Source organism: Hemitrygon akajei, unplaced genomic scaffold, assembly GCF_048418815.1.
Source record: "Hemitrygon akajei unplaced genomic scaffold, sHemAka1.3 Scf000108, whole genome shotgun sequence".
In the NCBI taxonomy this organism is placed as follows: Eukaryota; Metazoa; Chordata; class Chondrichthyes; order Myliobatiformes; family Dasyatidae; genus Hemitrygon; species Hemitrygon akajei.
Genome location: NW_027331994.1, coordinates 73,163 through 95,047, shown reverse-complemented (window position 1 = coordinate 95,047; position 21,885 = coordinate 73,163). Strand labels below are relative to the sequence as shown.

Genomic DNA, 21,885 nt, shown 5'->3' with positions numbered 1-21,885 from the left:
GAGCTTCGGGCTTCCCGTTCTTGGACCTGGACGATAGGCGAGTGTGAATCTGAAACGGCCAAAAAGTAATGCTCAAATGGCTTGGCGGGAGGTCAGGCGTTTAGCGGTTTGGATGTATGCGAGGTTCCGGTGTTCCGTCCAGACGATGAATGGATGTTCCGTTCCCTCCAGTCAGCGTCTCCACTCCTCCAAAGCGAGTTTGACGGCCAGTGACTCCCGGTTCCCTACGTCGTAGTTCCGTTCTGCGGGGTTTAGGCGGCGAGAGAAGGAGGCGCAGGGATGGAGCTCTTGGTCTGGGCTGGAGCGATGAAAGAGGACCACTCCCACCCCAGAGTCGGAGGCGTCGACTTCCACAATGAATTGACCAGACGGGTCAGGTTGGACCAGGATGGGAGCGGAGGTGAAAGCATCTTTAGCTCCGAGAAGGCCGAGACGGCTTCGGGGGTCCAGTTTAAAGGTGTCGCAGGAGAGGTGAATCGAGTAAGGAGCGCTGCCACCCGGCTGTAATCCCTGATGAAGCGACGGTAGAAGTTTGCGAACCCCAGAAATCGCTGGAGTTGCTTAAGCGTCGTGGGGTTTGGCCACTCGGCCACCGCCCGGGTCTTTTCGGGATCCGCCCTCACTTGGCCGCCCTCAATGATGTACTCCAGCAAACTGACGGAACGGGCATGAAACTCGCACTTCTCTGCCTTAACGAATAGCTTGTTCTCCAAAAGCCTCTGAAGAACCTGACGGACATGGTGCGTGTGTTCCTGAAGACTGCGGGAGAAGATTGAGATGTCGTCCAAATAAAAGAAAACGAAACGGTTAATAAATTTCGTAAGGACATAGTTTATCAGGGCTTGGAAGACAGCGGGGGCATTGATGAGGCCGAATGGCATGATCAGGTATTCGAAATGACCAAGAGGGGTGTTACAAGCTGTTTTCCCACTCATCTCCCTCCCTTATCCTGACCAGGTGATAGGCACTCCGCAGGTCCAACTTAGAGAAAATTGTGGCTCCGTGAAGGGGCTCGAAGGCAGAGGTGATAAGGGGCAGTGGAGACTTATTCTTTATGGTGATGTTGTTCAGGCCACGGTAGACAATGCAGGGGCTCAGGGAGCTGTCCTTCTTCCGCACGAAGAAGAATCCTGCCTCTACAGGGGAAGATGAGGGTCGGATAATGCCCGCCGCGAAAGAGTCATTTAGGTAAGCCTCCATTGCTTCCCTTTCTGGTCGGGCAGGTTATACAGCCGACAGATGGGTAGAGGGGCGCCGGGGAGAAGGACCCACTTGTAAATTGTCCAGAATGTCCCGTTACTAACATGACTCAGTGTGTTTCATCATATTACTTTGCGGCGTTCGTAACAGGAGCCACCGGATGTGATCACAGAAACGGAGAGAAAGGGTGAAGACCGCGAAGACCAGTTTAGGAAAGCGAGATCGAGGATATGGTGTGGGAAGGAGAGTGGTTAAGCAGGCGGGGTGAGAGAGGTCAGCGAGATTACACGAGTTGCTTGTTTCTGAAGGACTTTAGAATGGAAGCGCTGTAATCCCAGAATTCCCTGCAGGACGAAAAGTCCTCTAATCGCTCAGTGCATTTATGGACAGTATTCTCTGACTCACACTTTCCGACCTAATCCCAGTCTCTCTCTCAACCCATAGTGTCTATTTCCCTCCCAAGTATTTTAATTTCGCGTCTCTCTGTATCCAGCAGTCTCCCCAACCCACCTTCCCCCCGGCCAATTTCTCTCCCTACCCGCTTTCACTCATATCTTACACCCCCCACCGCTGTCTTGGGCTCTCCCTTTCCGAGTTCTCTTCCAATCTTCCTCCTCACATTGATTTTTCCACATCACAAATTTCTGTTCTCACTCCAGATCTCTCGAGTTCCCCGGTCTCCCTCCCCCTGGTCTTTCTCTAAGCCCTCGGTCTCTCCCTCTACCCCGCCCCACCCGGTCTCGCTCAGTTTCTCTCCCCCACTGCCGTTTCTCCTCTCCTAAAATCTCGGCTGCGTCTCTCTCCCTCCCGTCCTTCTCAGATTCTCGACACCGTCTCTTTACATTCCCCAGTCTCTTTCTCCTCAGTGAGGAAGACTAACGGAGCATTAAGCGGGATCTGGACCAATTTGAACAACGGGCTGAAAAATGGCGGGACGCATGTAACACATACACAAGTGTCAGATGTTGCACTTTGGGAAGACCAGCCAGGGTTGATCTGACACACTGAGAAACAGGGCACTGAGGAGTACGACAGAACAAATGAATCTGGGAATGCAGGTCCATATTCAATGGAAGTTGTGGCGCAGTTAGAAAGCTTTTCGTACATTGGCCCTCATAGACGAAAGTACTGAGTACAGGATTTGGGCTGTTATGTCGATGCTGCTTAAAAAATTATTGAGGCCTAATTTGGAATAATGTTGTGTTTTTGCTCAACTACCAACAGGGCAGAAATAAATACGTTTGAACGAATACAGAACAAAGTTACAAGGCTATTGCCGGGACAGGATGTTTTGAATTAAAAGGAACGATTAGGTATGTTAGCACTTTATTCCCGAGCGGGTGGAAGACTGAGGGGAGATTAAGATAGAGGTATACAACATTAAGACGCGTATAGAGAGTATAAATGCAAGCGGGCTTTCTCCACTGATGTTGGGCGAGAATACAACTAGAGATCATGGGTGAAGGGTGAAATGTGAAATGTTTAAGGAAAATAGGAGGGGAAGCTTCTTCACCCAGATGGACTCCAAAGTGTAGACAGTGCTGCCTACGTAAATGGTTATTGAGATTCCGATGTGAACGTTTAAGAGATGACTGGATAGGTACTGGTATATGAATGGCCACGGTCCGGGTGAGGTCGATGGCAGTAGGCAGTTTAAATAATTCCTCACTGACCGGACGGGCTGAAGACCCTGTTTCTGTGCAGTGGTTTCCTCTGGGTATCTCACTGGATATCTGGGTTAGAGCTTCAGTGTCTCACAGCACCGACCAATCTAGAAAGTCGTTGATACTGTTCGATTCCTCTGTCCTTGCACACACTGAAGCATGGAGACTGAGTTAATGGATGGTTACAGCATGAGAAGATGGAAGCGCAGATGTGAGATGATGATGGATGGAAGCTTTGGAAGTTGCTTATTCTGTATTCTCCAATAGCCTGCGATGGTTTTGAAGGAAGGCAAGTGTCAGCCCGAATATTTGCTTTGCCTTCGCTGCGTTTTTAGTTTGTGTAGTTTTGTGTGTTTCATTTATTATTGATTTCAGAGGGAGACACGGATTCCACACCGGCCATGTGGATTCAGGGTTAAATAGATCGAAATATGAGCGTATCTACACTCGATATGATAAAACCACGATTCAGAGGTAAATTTGCATTAGGATAAATTGATGCGTACTTGAACTGGGAATTTGGAATTGGAATTTTGGAAGGCTAGTTATTAAAACCTGCTGAACACTTTGAAATGCTGTTTTTAAGTTGTAGGGCTCCACTGTAAATGATTGCTTTGAAGTCATTGTAGCATCTGCCCTGTAATATGTAAATGACGGGTCAGATTAGATAACGTGGCGGTTCAGTCAATAGCTGAGCGATCTGTTTACGTCTTCGGCCTTATTTCCATAAATTAGCATCGTTACTGTAATATGTAAATGACGGGATAGTTAAGATAACGTGCCGGTGCCGTCAATAGTTCAGCGATTTGCTTACATCGTCACCCCTAATTCCATTAACTTTCCAGCTGTTGCTGGGTGGTCAAGTTAAATCGGTTATTTCACTCAGCCCTGTTTCGCGGAACACTGTAACTGCAGAGTCCAAAATAGAGTTGTAACTTGTACCACAATTTCGACCCTCCGTGCGGAACACGGTTGTCCGCTGTCTTCCAGCAGGAAGTCACCCTATCTACTACATGATCTACATTCTGTTAGGAAGCCAAATCTGAAGCAACGCAACCAGGTTTCCTTCGATCCCATGCCTCTGACTTTCTGAATGAGTCCACTATGGGGAACTGATCCAACATCTGACCAGAATTAATGCCCCCACATCGACTGTCCTGCGTCATCTGTTGGTATTATTTTCATTTTTTTTCCAAATAATTCAATCTGGCTCATAGAGGACAACATGCCATGTTGTCTCTCCGTAGCCAGACAACATTTCTCTAAATATTCATAATTTCCTTCTTCAATAATCCTCTCCAGTAGTTTACCCACTACTGATGTAAGGCTCCCTGGTCTGTAATTCCAAGAAGTATCCCTATTATCTTTCGTTAACAAATGAATAATATTCCCCCTCCCCAAGTCATCCAGTTCTACTTTCGTGGCCAGCGAAGACACAAAGATTCTGTCCAAAAGCTCACTAATATCTTCTCTCGCTTTCCCAAATTACCTGGACTATATCCCTTCTGGCACCGGGGAATCATCTATCATAATGTTTTCGAAGTTTCCCCCGAATCCTCTTTCTGAGCGTCTGCCGTTTTACGCTGTGTTCACATTCATCAATGTATTCAGTGAGGAGCTGCACTGCCTTTTGGGACTCCAGACACAAGTTGTCCTCTGATCTGCCCAGACTCTCTCCAGTCTCCGCCTGTTCTTCACAGTGCAATTCGCAAAAAACTTCTCAAGTCCCCTTCTACCTCTTCTAACTCGATTGTTTATTTTTTCCTTTCTACATTTTGACCCGTTATAGCCTTACCTGATTCTTTCTTCCTAATTTTTTACTATCGTTCTTTCTTCCTCTTGAAGAGTTGTTCCAACTTTCTTGTCACCCAGAGTTACTTTACGCTATCATCCTTTCCCTGCTTCAGGGAGACAAGCCTATACTGAACCCTATGTCAGTACTCCCAATAAAATCCCCTCATATTTGTTGCGCATTTCCCTGAGTGCATCATTTCCCAATTTACCTTCCCAAGTTGCTGTCAGGTCGCACCATAATTCGCTGATCCCCAATTAAATAGATCCCATGCTCCCTGATCAAGGTAAATGGAGGGGAGTTGTGCCCTGTTGTTCTGTAGTGCTGAGCCGCGGAAAGATCTGTCACCTGATCCGTTTCCTTTTCTAATATTAGATCCGGTACGAATTGTTCGCTAGACCACCTGTCTTCTTATAGTGACATTAATCCTTCCTGGTCACAACTGAGAAATTATGCTATAACGAAACATTTTTCCTTAGGGAGTTTCCAAAGAATATTATGGAAGTTTAAGTTACCCGTGCCAATAACATGACAAATGTCCATGTCCCGCTTCCTGATCGGTTCCTCACTGTTCCCGTTGCAGTTTTTTTTCTTTTGTTAGAGGGGCTGCTGTATAGAATAGTCCAAGTGAGCTGATCACATACCTCTGTTTGTCTCACTGCTGCCGTCCGTATCTGCAGCTGCGATACTATCCCTGGTTTCCCATCGCACTCACTTTCCACTTTGTTACCCGAACCTGCCCATTTTGAAACATCTAAACCCCGGAAATTCCTGAAGCCATCCCTGCCCTTGTGACAGTCGAGTGTCTGTGATAGTTTGGAAAATACTTCAACAAGTATAACAATCACGCCAGTAGCATTGAACGTTTGTATTGCTACCTACCTGAACTGTATGAAGTCAGCAATACTCCGCCAATTCTGCATTTTCCGGAACCCCAGGCATAAGATTGTTTGAATTAATGACATATTTGCCAAGCCTGTTCACTATAAAACGGCTTTATTTGAAAACTCCGCTGAATCGTCAGTAGACACGGGCATTATCTACACAGATGGCCATTTAAAGTAAACACATACTTCATTCCATTCCTCAGCTCCTCTCTGAATTTCCTCTGTGTTAGTGTATAGATACAAGTATTGGTGCACATGCTGAGCATTTGAAACATGAACCCAAATTGCTGTAGGATGTATACCGGGGAACTCAAATATCTGTCCTGGTAATAATAGTTTTGCGCTTGCCATTTCAGAGAATAGGCTACAGAGGGCATCGAAAATAATATGAAATTAACTGATATAGAAAACAACAAAATCATCGATTTTCTGCGTTTTTCCACCTCGGCATCTTTCTGATTGTCGCTGCTGTGCCGAAGCCTTCTGCGGACTCTATTTGCCACAACGATATGCCTTACGGTTAACCCGTTAAACACCAGGATTAAGCCTATTGGTATCAATGGCGTTAAAATACGGTCCAGTAATGCGTATCCTCTCCACACGGGTGAAGTAGCGTACTTATATGTAAGGGCGCAACGCCAGGGCATGTTATCAATGATGACGTAAGGTTCAATGGCAAAGTAAAAGGGGGCACATTTCCCGCAGCTCACTATAACAACGGTCACGATCACCAGCGTTGCTGTTCTGTCGTGCAGTATCTCTCCCGCAGCTTTCGGCAACATATTGCGATGAAGCGATCGAAGGTAAAACTGACCGTGAACCAGACAGAACAGTCCCTCGTTACAACCCGAAATACAAGTGTCAGTGCGCATACAGGAGTGATGAGCAGGGTTCTGGAATACATGTGGATATTGTTGGTTTGTTCCACTAAAGCAACAACGATAACCACCATTAGATCCGCTGCTGCCATTCCAACCAGGTAACGGGTGATGCATTTGGAGAGTCCGCATTTTCCTCGAGAAAGGATCACAATCGCCGTTAAATTAACTGCAAGAAATTTGGAAACAAAATAGAAATTTGATCAGCTCCCTGAATGCCCCCATTCTACCGATGCTATGCAGGTTATGGTCTGTTTGGAAGTGGAAAGCGGGAATCCAGTGTGTGCGGTCTCGGTCGCTGCACTCCGGCTGGAGGACAGTGACGGATGTGAGTGTCAGTGGATTGGCGACATTCCCACAGTTTCGAGCGAGGCATCCGAGTTCCACGACTCACGTACCGGTGAGCAGTCGATCGCTCCTGTAAACAACACCATTTCCATTATTAGAGGCGAAATAGCTGAAGGGATTGTTTGTAGCGGTGACAACGTGGCATCATGGAGATATAAAGCACGAGTGCTCCTTTACTGACTCACGGAAGAACAGTCTTACATGTTGGAAATATACTGGACCTTCATTTAAATAAACTCCCACGTTGTTATATGGTCGAAGAGTCTGCACTGATAGAGACTCGGACCTAGAAAAGCAGAGACCAGCATCACTTAAGAAAGCCTAGGATGGTTAAATTATGAAACTGTGGCAATGTCGGCACCAACATAATTGACAGAAGAAGAAAACACTTCGATCGAAGTACGGAAAATGGAAATAAAACCATTAGATGCCTGAATCCTCCATTCCGGAAACACGTTTCAGACGACGGTAGAAACTGTGCTCAGTAACAGTGCGGATACCGCAGCAGAGTAACGACGGCACCATACATAAAGTAACCAGCTCCGGCATCTTACCGGGGACACCAACCGCTACAAGTGTGGGATAGAAAATGGCCGCGATGTAGTAAATCGCCGCATATCCCATATTCCGTCAGAAGCAGCGTTCAGTTGTACGGAGCGTTTCAGCTGCTCAGATGGACTGGTGATCGGTTTAGCAGACTTTTATTGAGGAGAGAGCAATTCCACTGAGGCAATTAGCGTGGCGATCACGTCAGGGACATTAGTGTAAACCAACTGCAAAAATAATAACGTTAAACTATTTTTACTCAATGTCCCTGTGTCATTAATTTTACTCCTCAAGGGATATTGCAATCTATTTACTTTAAAACAAAATATGATGTGAATTTTCCATGTTAATTTCCATGATACATGGCTTCAGCTATTTAAATAGGACGTTTTTTGTATCTGTGTTACTTTTAAAGTCGGCATGCATATTGAAGTCGATTTATTTTGTAATATTTGACCGTGCACATTCGCTTCTGAAATTGAGGGAAGGAGTTTGTTCTGGCGGGTGAACTGGAGAACACTTCTTTATTAAAGGGGAACATCCGTTCATTCTTTTCTTTCGTTCATTCCGTCATTCCGGGCGGTGTGAGTGATGGAATTGACAATGCCAGCTGACATGTATTACAATAACACTGCACTTCTATTCCTCCAAATAATTCAAAAGATCGACAGCGATATTCCAGAGGCCTGTGATCAAAAAGGGAACGTGTCCTGGGAAATTAGCGAGGGCTGAGGACAGTTTGAAGAACAATGTTTTCCAGCGCACACATGGGCGGTTTGGCAGGAACCTGACCTCTGCCAGTGAATGACCTGACCACCACATACCCGTGACGTGCGATGCATTCTATTTAACTTTAAAGATATGCTCAAACCAGCTACAATTCTACCAGTATTTTGTCATCCATTCTATGTTTGAACAAAAGTAACAGGTAAAATCTGTGAACATTCCGCAGGTTTTCAGGATATTAATTGCCACGAAGTTGTCTGTTTTTCTCCTGATCTGCTTTCCGGTATATTGTCTTTCATACAAACATAGAAAACCTACAACACAATATAGGCTCTTCGGCCCACAACGTTGTGCCGAACATGTCCCTACCTTAGAAATTACTAGGTTTACCCATAGCTCTCCATTTTTCAAAGCTCGATGTACCTATGCAAAAGTATCTTAAAAGACCCTATCGTATCCGCCTCCACCACCGTTGTTGGCAGCCCATTCCACGCACTCGCCACTCTCTGCGTAAAAACACATACCCCTGACATCTCTGTACATACACCCAAGCACCTTAAACCTGTGTCCTCTTGCGTCAGCCATTTCAGCCCTGGGAAAAAGCCTTGAAACTTGGTTCGAAAAAAGAGGGATGTCTACAATAGATATAGGCAGCATGGAGTAAAGGAATTGCTCGAGGAATATAAAGAATGTAAAAGGAAACTTAAGAAAGAGATTAGAAAAGCTAAAAGAAGTTACGAGTTTGGTTTGGCAAATAAGGTGGAAGTAAATCCGAAAGGCTTCTACAGTTATATTAAAAGCAAGAGGATAGTGAGGGATAAAATTGGTCCCTTAGAGAATCAGGGTGGTCAGCTATGTGTGGAGCCGAGGGAGATGGGAGAGATTTTGAACGATTTCTTCTCTTCGGTATTCATTAAGGAGAAGGATATTGAATGGTGTAAGGTGTGGGTAACAAGTAAGGAAGTTATGGAACCTATGACAATTAAAGAGGTGGAAGTACTGGCGCTTTTAAGAAATTTAAAAGTGGATAAATCTCCAGGTCCTGACCGGATATTCCCCAGGACCTTGAGGGAAGTTTGTGTAGAGATAGCAGGAGCTCTGACGGAGATCTTTCAGATGTCATTAGAAACGGGGATTGTGCCGGAGGATTGGCGTATTGCTCATGTGGTTCCATTGTTTAAAAAGGGTTCTAGAAGTAAGCCTGGCAATTATAGACCTGTCAGTTTGACATCAGTGGTGGGTAAATTAATGGAAAGTATTCTTAGAGATAGTATTTATAATTATCTGGATAGACAGGATCTGATTAGGAGTAGCCAGCATGGATTTGTGCGTGGAAGGTCATGTTTGACAAAACTTATTGAATTTTTTGAAGTAGTTACGAGGAATGTTGACGAGGGTAAGGCAGTGGATGTAGTCTATATGGACTTCAGCAAGGCCTTTGACAAAGTTCCACATGGAAGGTTAGTTAAGAAGGTTCAGTCGTTAGGTATTAATGCTGGAGTAATAAAATGGATTCAACAGTGGCTAGATGGGAGATGCCAGAGAGTAGTGATGGATAATTGTTTATCGGGATGGAGGCCGGTGACTAGCGGGGTGCCTCAGGGATCTGTTTTGGACCCAATGTTGTTTGTAATATACATAAATGATCTGGATGATGGGGTGGTAAATTGGATTAGTAAGTATGTTGATGATACTAAGGTAGGAGGTGTTGTGGATAATGAGGTGGGTTTTCAAAGCTTGCAGGGAGATTTATGCCGGTTATAAGAATGGGCTGAACGTTAGCAGATGGAGTTTAATGCTGAGAAGTGTGAGGTTCTACATTTTGGCAGGAATAATCCAAATAGAACATACAGGGTAAATGGTAGGGCATTGAGGAATGCAGTGGAACAGAGAGATCTAGGAATAACTGTGCATAGTTCCCTGAAGGTGGAGTCTCATGTAGATAGGGTGGTGAAGAAGGCTTTTGGAACGCTGGCCTTTATAAATCAGAGCATTGAGTACAGAAGTTGGGATGTAATGTTAAAATTGTACAAGGCATTGGTAAGGCCAAATTTGGAATATTGTGTACAGTTCTGGTCACCGAATTATAGGAAAAATATCATTAAATTAGAGAGAGTGCAGAGACGATTTACTAGGATGTTACCTGGGTTTCAGCACTTAAGTTACAGAGAAAGGTTGAACAAGTTAGGTCTCTATTCATTGGAGCGTAGAAGGTTGAGGGGGGATTTGATCGAGGTATTTAAAATGTTGAGAGGGATAGATAGAGTTGACGTGAATAGGCTGTTTCCATTGAGAGTAGGGGAGATTCAAACGAGAGGACATGATTTGAGAGTTAGGGGGCAAAAGTTTCAGGGAAACACGAGGGGGTATTTCTTTACTCAGAGAGTGATAGCTGTGTGGAATGAGCTTCCTGTAGAAGTAGTAGAGGCCAGTTCAGTTGTGTCATTTAAGGTAAAATTGGATAGGTATATGGACAGGAAAGGAGTGGAGGGTTATGGGCTGAGTGCGGGTAGGTGGGACTAGGTGAGATTAAGAGTTCGGCACGGGCTAGGAGCGCCGGAATGGCCTGTTTCCGTGCTGTGATTGTTATATGGTTATATATGGTTATCCACACGATCAATGCCTCTCATTACCTTATACACCTGAATCAGCTCACATCTCATCCTCCGTCGCTCCTAGGATAAAAGGCCGAGTTCACTCAACTGTTTTCATAAAACAATCGTCACTATGAGTATGTACAGAACAGCGGATGTGTTCAAGCTCGCCTGTCAATCACACTTCCTTCTGCTCCTGCAGTGCACCGCTCCGTGCCGATTGTGGTTCTCGTACCGGTGAGCCACCCTCGGCTTATTGGAGAGAGTCTCACCACTCTGTTTCCATTGTGGAACTCGCACTAATGTGCGGCCGTCGGTGGATTCGAGCAAGTAGTACCTCTGCCTTCAAATGTATTCTCCCAAAGAGAAACACCTCGTAACATTCGGATTGAGCTCCATCTGTAATTTCTCAGGGCTGCTCTGCGTCCTGTCACTGTCCTGTTGAAATCGGTGACAACCTTCTAAAATCATTCATAAAAACCCAAAAGCCGGGGGTCTGAAACTGATCCGTGCAGGACACCACTGGTTACCGACATCCAGGGAGAAAACGCTTGATCTACAACTACAGTCTGCCTTCTGTGGGCGTCAGTCCTGAATCCACCAGCCAACTCTCCCTGGATAACAAGCCTTCTGACGCTATGAACGGTCCTACCATGTTTAACCGTTTCAAATGCCTTATTAAGATCTATTTATACCAGATAAAGTTTTCTACCTTTACCAATGTGTTTTGTTACATCCTCACCGAATTGAACCAGGCAGTGAGCTATGACCTGCCTCTCCCAAAGCCATTCTGATTCTCCGAAATCAAGTTCTCCCAAACCTTGCAAATTAGGTTTCTTGGAATGTTCTCCAATAATTTGCCCGTCACTGAAGTAGGATGCACTGGGCTATGATATACAATGGTATCTTTACTCCCTTTCCCGAGCAAAGAGATAATATTTCCATCTCCAATCCCCTGATAGTGCATGTGCGGCAGTGATAACGCAAAGGTAATCGCCAAGGGCGCAGCAATCTCTTCCTCCGCTTCCCACAGTAACCTGGGGTTTCTCGCAACTTCACAAGAGGACTTATCTATCCGAATGTTTTTCAATCGTTCCTGTGCATCCTCTTTTCTAACCTCGTCCAGTTGTCGCACGTAAGCCCGTTTGACGGTTCCTCACAAACGCCAGGATCTCTCACTGGTGAAAATTGAAGTGAAGTCCTCATTAAGGACCTGTCCCACCTCCACCAACTCCAGTCGTATCTTTCATCATTATCCCAGACCGGTCCTACTCTCACTCTACTCATCCACTTCTTCGCACACATCTAGAATGTCGCGGGATTTTCATTAATCCCGCTGTAGGCCTTCTGTAGAGGTTTCAAGTTCTCCTCATTCCATTCTTCAGTTCGTCCCTGGCTGCCTTGCAACTCTACAGCCGTGTCCGATCCTAGCTTTCTAAACCTGGTTAGTTTAATTCTTTCTCTTAACTAGATGAACATCTCTGTCAAACATAGTGGATTCACCTACCCAGAACCGTATGTATGTGCTGCCTAAAGTACCTCCTCATTTCTGTTGTGCATTTTCCAGGGTACATCCATTCCCAGTTTTAGCTCTGAGATTCCAGCCTAAACCATCGTAATTCCATTTAGCTAATTCATTAATTTGGAAATTTCGGTCCTGTGGAGAGATAGCAGGACAGTGTCGTCAGTTCGGGGACTGACATAGGTTCGTAGGGAGAGATCGTGGTAACGGGATTTGTTTGGGGACTGACAGGCGGGTGCGGGGACAGAGCTGGGCAGTGTGATTAATTCGGGGACTGACATAGGTTCGGGGGAGAGATCGCGGTAAGGGGATGCGATTGGGGACTGACACGCGGGTGTGGGGAGAGAGCAGGGCAGCGGGTTGGTTTGAGGACTGACTCAGGACTGTGGAGAATAAGCTGGGACTGAACGGGGCATTGGGGTTAGTTTGGGGTGACACGAGGCTGGGGAGATAGCGAGATGGTGGCATTATTTTGGTACTGGCACAGGTCTCTGGGATTAGTGTTGGTTTGTCCTTCAATGCCAATGCCAGTTCTCCACGCCGTCCTCCTTTATTTCGAAACTTATTTAAAGTCAACATCTTGTGGCCACAGAAAGGCGACCATTTCCACCGTAACGCTATCAACCCCGGCCAGGGTTTAACACACCGATAGCGTTCCACCGGTCACTCCTCTGTCCACACTGTGAGCAAAAGCCCCACCCTCGTCGTGGGCCCTCAAAGCTCACCAGTGTCCTTCTTTCCTCTGGCGTCGTGTGTCTCCTGTGTGTCCCGTGTGTCTGAGTAAAAAGTCGACTGACCTGGCATATATCTCCAAGTGCTGAACACCAGCTCTCCATCACATAACTCCGCCTTTCGTTGTCCAAGGCAACTCATAGACTTTCTCCCTGCTGCTGAAATAGCGCACAAACTGTTCTCTCTCTCTCTCTCTCTCTCTCTCTCTCTCTCTCTCTCTCTCTCTCTCTCTCTCTCTCTCTCGTTTAAAGGAAAAGTCCACTTTAGAATAATCCTTCAGGTCTCGTCACACCTCTCTTCTGTCAGGAAGAATTTTGATGAAACAGCAAAATTTGCGTCTTAACTATCGATTATGCAGCTTAAAGCAATACATGTGTAATTATTAGGTAACAGCAAAGCATTACAAACTTTAACTTCGCATCTAGTCAAACAATCTGCTGTATCACTGTCAGTGCCTTTCACGTGTTTTACTTACATGTCATACTCTTACAAGATCAGACTCCAGTTAAGCAACCTTCTATTCTTATCCTTCATTTTACACAGAAACACGAATGAATTATGGTCCGTGTAAACCACATGTGGTTTCCGCGCAGGACATATGTAGACATCGAAGCATTGCAATGCTAACATGAGCGCTAGCAACTCTTTTTCAACAGTGGAGTAATTTTCCTGATGCACATTAAATTTCTTTGAGAAATGAACTACGGGATGTTCAATTTCATCATCATGCTTTAACCATATAACAACTACAGCACGGAAACAGGCCATCGCGGCCCTTCTAGACCGTGCCGAACACTGACTCTCACCTAGTCCCACCGACCTGCACTTTTGCAACAATACCGCCCCAGCAGCTTCACCAAGAGCGTCTACCGCCATTGGAAATGGTTTAGTGAAATCAGGTGCTTTCAGTACAGGGTGACAACACAGAATGGTTTTCAGGAGGTCAAATGCCTCTTGGCAGAGGTCATTCCACACAAATCTTTCACTCTTCCCTAGGAGTTTCGTTAGAGGGAGAGCAATGTCTGCGAAGTTCTTACAAAACTTACGGTAATACCCAACCATTCCTAAAATCCTTCATAACGCTTTCCTGCCTGTCGGAACGGGAACCTCAGGAATAGTCTGAACCTTGGCCTGCATAGGTGTCAGCTGGCCCTGGCCTATTACATATCCAAGATACGTGACAGTGGCGCGGCCAAATTCACTTTCAGCGAGGTTTACAGTGCGATTTCCCTTTGACAGCCTTTCAAACAGTTTCTCTACTGCTGAGATATGCTCCTCCCAGGTGTTATTCCATACAGCCAAGTCATCAATATAAATCACTGTATTCTTTAAATCCTGAATCACTGAATTCATCATCCTTTGCATCATCCCTGGAGCAATTTTCATCCCACACGGTAAAACATTGTACTCATACAATCCAGATGGTGTCACAAATACAGATATTTCTTTCGCCCTTTCAGTTAATGGAACACACCAGTAACATTTCAACTGGTCAATCTTCGTAAGGTATTTAGCCTTCCCCACTCTGTCAATACAGTCATCCGCTCTTGGAATGGGATAAGCATCTGCCTTAGTTACTGCATTAACTTTCCTGTAATCAGTACAGAATCTCATACTCCCATCCGACGTAGGGACAATCACGCACGGTAACGCCCAGTCTGAAGTGGATGGCATAATTATGCCGGCTGTTAACATATATTCAATTCCTTGTTTAACCATTTTATTTTTGTCTTGGTTCATTCTGTAAGGGTGCTGCTTAATCGGATTAACTTCATCTACAATTACGTCATGCACCACAGCCGTACAGGGCCTTGGAATGTCAGGGAATAAATCTTTATACTTGGTAATTAAACTCTTCAGTTGTTTACGTTGCTTTGACTGCAAATGCTGAGTCTTTCCATCAAGATTTTTCAAAACATCAGAAGTTCTGAGTCTTGTGGAAACTACGCGGAGCTCTGGTATCCCAGTACCAGACACCACAATCTCCTCCGTTGTTATAACGGTACTCACTGGTGCAGGGTCTGGGTCATGATAACCCTTGATGATATTTACGTGGACGATCTGCGTAGCCTTTCATTGGTCAGGAGTTCTAATAACATAATTTAAAGAATCAATTTTCTTAATTATTTCACATGGTTCACTAAATCTCGCTAGCAGGGGGTTGGTAAGGAGAGGGAACATGATCAGGACCCTTTCTCCAGAACGATATCTCTGCTCCCTCGGTCTTCTGTCATAGTCCTGTTTCATGTTTATCTGGGAGTGTTGTAAATTCTGCTTCACAAAGTCACAAGCCTTGTTAAGTCTGTCTCTGAATTCCTAAACATAACTCAGCACGCACCTACACACATTCTGATCTGACCATTGCTGTCTGAGTAGGGTCGATGGTGACACAATGTGCTTATCTCTCAATTCTTTAACCAACCCCCGGAATGTTTTTGAAGTAACGTTACTTCAGATTGGATTTCTTTAGGTAGACATATCAGTGTGAAAAAATTTGATAAGTGATTTTACCACAGTCTTGGCCTTGATGTTCCCGAGAGGCACCGCTTCATGGAACCTAGACATCGCACACATGATGGTTAACAAATCCTCATAACCAGCTGCAGTCCTTGGCAATGGGTCAACACAATCCACTATGATCCCAGAAAAAGGTTCACCAAAAGCAGTTATTGGTCTAAGTGGTGACGCTGGGATCACCTGATTAGGTTTTCCTGCACCCTGACAGGTATGGCAAGTCCTGCAAAAGTTCACAACATGCTTCCTTAAATTAGGCCAGTAGAATTCCTTCCTAATGCTGTTTACTGTCTTCCTCACTCCAAAGTGTCCACCTAAAGACATACTATGAGCCATGTTTAAAATCTCAGCCCTGTAAACTTTCGGGACCACAACTTGATGTTCAATGTCACAATCCTCACTTGCAGGCACAGTAGGGGATCTCCACTTCCTCAGTGACACCCCATCCTTAAGATAATATTCTACTGACTCCTCTCTCTCTGAACCTACACTTCTGTGAGAGCTATCTCCTTTAAAGCAGCAGCTGATTTTTAGACATGCTTCGGGTCACTGCGCATGTGAGGTTCACATCAGTATCTGTGCGTGTGTCGTCAGACACAAGCTTGCTTGTTAGCTGTACTGCTGAATAAACTTCACCCTGGATAGGTGCCAACCTAATATTTACCAAACCCAGTACCATTACTAAGCTTGCGAAGACCACGTTTACATTATGAAAATTCCCAAACAACCCATCCATTCTGTTCTTTCGACTTTCAGCTTTACTCGTCTCTATAGCAACCCAGTCAGGTGGTCTCTCAAAACCAAAACAATCCTTTCTCTCCGCATTACAATCGTGAAAAACAACTCCACAACCTTGAATGTGTTTACTTCCTATTGCGAAAACAAAATTCAACAGAGATTCACATAATTTACAGGCCATTGCCCTGCAAGCAGGGACAAAGGTCGCGAAACCAGTCCAAACCTCCCAAGTTCTTTATTCAAAAATCCAGAAACAGCACCTTTCTCCATATTTCCAATAAGATTCACATCACCAACTTTCAACTCATCACCAACTTTTAGAACACCGTGTAACACAAATAACTGAGAATCCTCAATTTCCACTGGCACCTAGGTTAACCCTTTATTCGCTGAACCAAGTCCATCCGGCTGAAAAAGACGGCATTCCTTTTCCACCGAGTCAGACAAAGTCAGACACCTCAGACGGGAGGCAGCAGGTATTGAAGAGGTCGGTGAGCCCGAACTTGGAATACTGCCTTTGGGTTTGGACGCCTGTTAAGTACCTCGTAACGGGTTAAAGAGCCAGCAGAAATGGGCACACACGGAGTCTGTGTCTGCCGTTATAAACTCTATTTTATTAGTAACTACGTGAGTAAAGTAATATAAAACGAGATAAAGTAAACAGTTTAGCAGAGTTTATGCACATATATAGGTGAGTAAATAAGCTTCCCCAGCTCAGGTGATTGGGTGATACAGTCTCACGGTGGGATGGTAAGTAATCAGTTCAGTTCTGGAATTTGGTTTGAGTAGAGTTGGAGAGAGAGAGTTAGAGTGTTGGTTTGTCTTCCAATGCCGATGCCGATCCTCCACGTCGTCCTCCTGTTCCCGAAAGTTATTTAAAAGTCACCAACTTGTGACCACAGAAAAGGGGATGCCGTCTTCTGTGGTGGAGTTATCAACCCCAGACCAGGGTTAAACACACCGATATCTCCGCACCGGTCACCCCTCTGTCCTCACTGTGAGAAAAAACCCCACCCTTGTCGTGGGCACACAAAGCTCACCAGTGTCCTCCTTGCCTCAGGAGTCGTGTGTCTCCTGTGGTGTGTCTTGTGTGTCTCTGGTGTGTGTCTGCTGTGGTGTGTCTTGTGTGTCTCTGGTGTGTGTCTGATTAAAACGTCAACTGACCTTATATATATCTCCAAGTGCTGAACACGAGCTGTCCGTCATATAGCTCTGCCTCTCAGTTTCCAAGGCAACTCACAGACTTTCTGTCTCCCTGCTGCTGAATTAGTACACAAGCTGTTCGCTCCCTCTCTCTCTAGTTTAAAGGAACAGTCCACTTTAGAATAATCCTTCAAATCTCGTCACGATCTAAACATAGCTACAAGACCTGTGATATATTCGCATATTCTTAAGAAAGTTTTGTTGTTAGAATCTCAGCTGACGGCGGAAATTGCAAAATTTTGCACAATTTCATGGACGTACATGAATGTGTAAGTCACGTGAGTCCTTTTCCTGCTCCCATTTTACCGCAGATCTGCCTTGTTTTCGAGGCTCCGCCCCCAGCTCTGATGACATAAATTACAGTCCTGACTTCCCTTCAGTTCTGTTTTGAAGCGGGTCGGCGGCGGCGGCGGATCGTCTGTAGGATCCGGATTAGGGGACGACCATCACCGCCAGAATCGGGAATCCGGGGGAGAGTTCACTATCCCGGCGTGAAAACAAGTTCTCATCGGTGAGTACTGAGGCTGGTCCCGAGTGTGGACGTCTGATGTAAGGTAATGCACCCAGTTAACTTCCCCGATCTGGCGGCCTCTCTGCGCTTGCTGGACAGAACCTGCCGGGGTCGGTCTGTGTTGTGGGACCTTCACTACATACCGAATGAGATGAGCCGCCGCTCAGCCCCTCTTGCCCTGGTCCTGGGAGCGTGATGGGGTGGTGATACCGAGGCTGCACTCATCCATTGAGGTTTATCCCGCAAACTTTACCTTCGTCACCCAGTCCCGCATCGGGTCCAAACTTCACCTGGATCGATAGTCGGTGTCTACAATTGTTTTACATCATTCCAGGGCGCGGGAAGCGACCCTTCCACCTGTTGTGTCCTTGCAGACAAAGAAGGTTAAACCGAGTAATCGCACCTTCGGGACACTGCTCCATCTGTCTGAGTAGATCCATCTTTCACCCGTTCAGACAAGGCAGTGAGATCCAGATTTCTCACGGCCTCTCGTTCAGGGTGGCCATCGTTGTGTTTTCTGTTTTCTCTGCATGAGCTCTCTCTCTCTCTCTCTCTCTCTCTCTCTCTCTCTCTCTCTCTCTCTCTCTCTCTCTCTCTCTCTCTCTCTCTCTCTCTCTCTCTCTCTCTCTCTCTCTCTCTCTCTCTCTCTCTCTCTCTCTCTCTCTCTCTCACTGTAAAGATCAAAAATGGACTAAGCAATAACATGGATGGGAAGAAGGAGGAGGTCCTGCAAGGAGAGTTTAGGGAGTAAGGTGCAAAGTTGAAGAACAGGACCTCCAGGGTTGTAATCTCAGGATTTCTACCAGTGCCACGTGCTAGTGAGGCTAGAAATAAGGAGATAATGAAGCTAAATATGTGGCTAAGGAGCTGGTGTAGGAGGGACGGCTTCATGTTTCTGGACAATTGGGCCTCGTTCCAGGGAAGGTGGGACCTGTTCAGACGAGACAGGTTGCAACTGAACTGGAAGGGGACTAATATCCTTGCAGGAAGGTTGGCTAGGGCTGTTCCGGAGGTTTGAACTAGATTTGCAGGGGGAGGGGAGCCAGAGTATTAGGGCAGATAGTGAGGTGTAGAAGGATAAAGGTCATGCGAGAACTGCAAGCATAGTTCACGTAGTAAAGCCAGATCTAACATTTAAAAACATTTTGAGGAAAGAGAAGCAGAATAAAGGGTGTAAAGGTAGAAGGGCTTAAGTGAGTGTACTTCAATGCAAAAAGTATCAGCAACAAAGGTGATGAACTGAGAGCTTGGATACATGAATTATTACGGAGACCCGGCTGGCACCAGGGCAGGAATGGATTCTCAATATTTCTGGATTTCAGTGTTTTAAAAGGGATAGAGAGGGCGGAAAAAGGGCAGGACGGTAGCATTACAGGTCAGGGATATTATTAGAGCTAGAGAAAGGCTGGGTAATGTAGCAGGATCCTCTTCTGAGTCAGCATGGGTGGGTCAGGAACAGGAAGGGAGCAGTCACTCTATTTCGAGTATTCTATAGGCCCCCTGGTAGCAGCAAAGATACTGAGGAGCAGATTGGGGGGCAGATTTTGGAAAGGTGTTAAAATAATGGGTGACTTTAACTTCCCTAATACTGATTGGCACTTGATTAGTTCAATGGTTTGGATGGGGCAGAGTTTGCTAAGTGTGTCCAGGACGGATTCCTGTCACAGTATGTTGACAGGCCGACTAGGGGGAATGCCATACTGGATCTAGTATTAGGTACGAACCGGGTCAATCACAGATAACTCAGTGGGTGAGAATCTGCGGACAGCGACAACCGCTCCCTGGCCTTTAGCATTATCATGGAAAAGGACAGAATCAGAGAGGACAGGATTTTTTTTTTAATTGGGGAAGGGCAAATTGTGAGGCTATAAGGCTAGAACTTGCGGGTGTGAATTGGGATGATGTTTTTGCAGGGAAATGTACTATCGACATGTGGTCGATGTTTAGGGATCTCTTGTAGGATGTTAGGGATAAATTTGTCCCAGTGAGGAAGGTAAAGAATGGTAGGGTGAAGGAACTATGGGTGACAAGTGAGGTGGAAAATCTAGTCAGGTGGAAGAAGGCAGCATACATGAGGTTCAGTAAGCAAGGATCAGATGGTTCTACTGAATATAGGGTAGTAAGAAAGGAGCTGAAGAAGGGGCTGAGGAGAACAAGAAGGGGATATGAGAAAGCCTTGGCGAGTAGGGTAAAGGAAAACCCCAAGGCATTCTTCAACTATGAGAAGAGCAAAAGGATGACAGGAGGGAAGGTAGGACAGATTAGAGATAAAGGTGGGAAATGTGCCTGGAGGCTGTGGAAATGAGCAAGGTCCTCAATGAATACTTCTCTTCAGTATTCACCAATGAGAGGGAATGTGAAGACGGTGAGGACAATATGAGTGAGGTTCAAGATCTGGAACATGTTGATATTAAGGGAGAGGAGGTGTTGGAGTTGTTAAAATACATTAGGACGGATAAGTCCCCGGGGTCTCACGGAATATTCCCCAGGTTGCTCCACGAAGCGAAGGAAGAGATTGCTGAGGATCTTTCTGTCCTCGTTGTCCACGGGAATAGTAGCGGAGGATTGGAGGGAGGCGAATGTTGTCCCCTTCTTCAAAAAAGGTAGTAGGGATAGTCCGGGTAATTATAGACCAGTGAGCCTTACGTCTGTGGTGGGAAAGCTATTGGAAAAGATTCTTAGAGATAGCAGCTATCGGCATTTAGAGTATCATGATCTGATCAGGGACAGTCAGCATGTCTCTGTGAAGGATCGTGTCTAACAAGCCTGATAGAGTTTTTTTTCAGGAGATAATCAGGCATATAGATGAGGGTAGTGTAGTGGATGCGATCTACATGGACTTTAGTAAGGCATTTGACAAGGTACCACAAGGTAGGCTCATACAGAAAGTCAAAAGGGAGGTGATCCAGGGAAGGTTGGCCGGTTGGATTCAGAATTGGCTTCCCTGCAGAAAGCAGAGTGCCGTGGTGGAGTAAGTACATTCGGAATGGAGGGTTGTGACTTCTGGTGTCCCGCAAGAATCGGTTCTGGGACCTCTAATTTTCGTGATTTTTATTAACGACCTGGATGTAGGAGTTAAAGGGTGATTTGGCAAGTTTACAGACAACATAAAATCTGGTGGTGTTGTGGATAGTTTTGAGGATTGTCGAAGACTGCAGAGAGACATTGTTAGGATGCAGAACTGGGCTGAGAAGTGGCAGACGGAGTTCAACCCGGAGAAGTGTGAGGTGGTTCATTTTGGAAGGACAAACTCCAAGGCAGAGTACAAAGTAAAGGGCAGGATACTTGGGAGTGTGGAGGAGCAGGGAGATCTGTGGGTACATGTCCACAAATCCTTGAAAGTTGCCTCACAGCTAGATAGGGTAGTTAAGAAAGCTTATGGGGTGTTAGCTTTCATAGGTCGAGGGATAGAGTTTAAGAGTTGCGGAGTAATGATGCAGCTCTATAAAGCTCTGGTTAGGCCACACTTAGAGTACTGTGTCCAGTTGTGGTCGCCTCACTATAGGAAGGATGTGGAAGCATTGGAAAGGGTACAGAGGAGATTTTACAGGATGCTGCCTGGTTTAGAGAGTATGCATTATTATCAGAGATTAAGGGATCTAGGTATTTACTCTCTGGAGAGAAGTAGGATGAGAGGAGACATGATAGAGATTTTAAGAGGAATAGATAGAGTGGATAACCAGCGCCTCTTCCCCAGGACACCACTGCTCAATACAAGAGGCTGTGGCTTTAAGGTAAGGCGAGGACACTTCAACGAGAATATTAGGAGGTTTTTTACTCAGAGAGTGGTTGGTGCGTGGAATGCACCGACTGAGTCAGTGGTGGAGGCAGATACACTATTGAAATTTACGAGACGACTAGACAGGTATATGAAGGAATTTAAGGTGGAGGGTATTATGGGGGCAGGGCTTAAAGGTCGGCACAACATTGTGGGCTGAATGACCTGTACTGTGCAGTATTGTTCTATGTTCTATTATCAAACCTTTCCCACAAAAATGAGAATATTTAGTTCTCCTCTGGTCGGCTGGCA

General features: G+C 45.6%; 2 protein-coding genes across 2 annotated transcripts in view; one reads left to right on the top strand and one right to left on the bottom strand.

The window, feature by feature from the left end:
* Nucleotides 1-251: 251 nt before the first annotated feature.
* On the bottom strand, nucleotides 252-4,896 carry LOC140723303 (uncharacterized). The gene is made up of 2 exons (XM_073037904.1): nucleotides 4,868-4,896; nucleotides 252-759 (listed from the first exon to the last, which is right to left on the bottom strand). Exons 1-2 carry the CDS (start codon nucleotides 4,894-4,896, stop codon nucleotides 252-254), a joined length of 537 nt encoding a protein of 178 aa, XP_072894005.1.
* Nucleotides 4,897-17,740: 12,844 nt separating this feature from the next.
* Nucleotides 17,741-21,885, top strand: part of LOC140723301 (NACHT, LRR and PYD domains-containing protein 3-like) — a 39,150-nt gene continuing 35,005 nt past the window's right edge. Inside the window, exon 1 of the mRNA XM_073037903.1 lies at nucleotides 17,741-17,855. The gene's annotated coding sequence lies outside the window, so the exon portion shown is untranslated. The remainder of the gene's footprint in view (nucleotides 17,856-21,885) is intronic.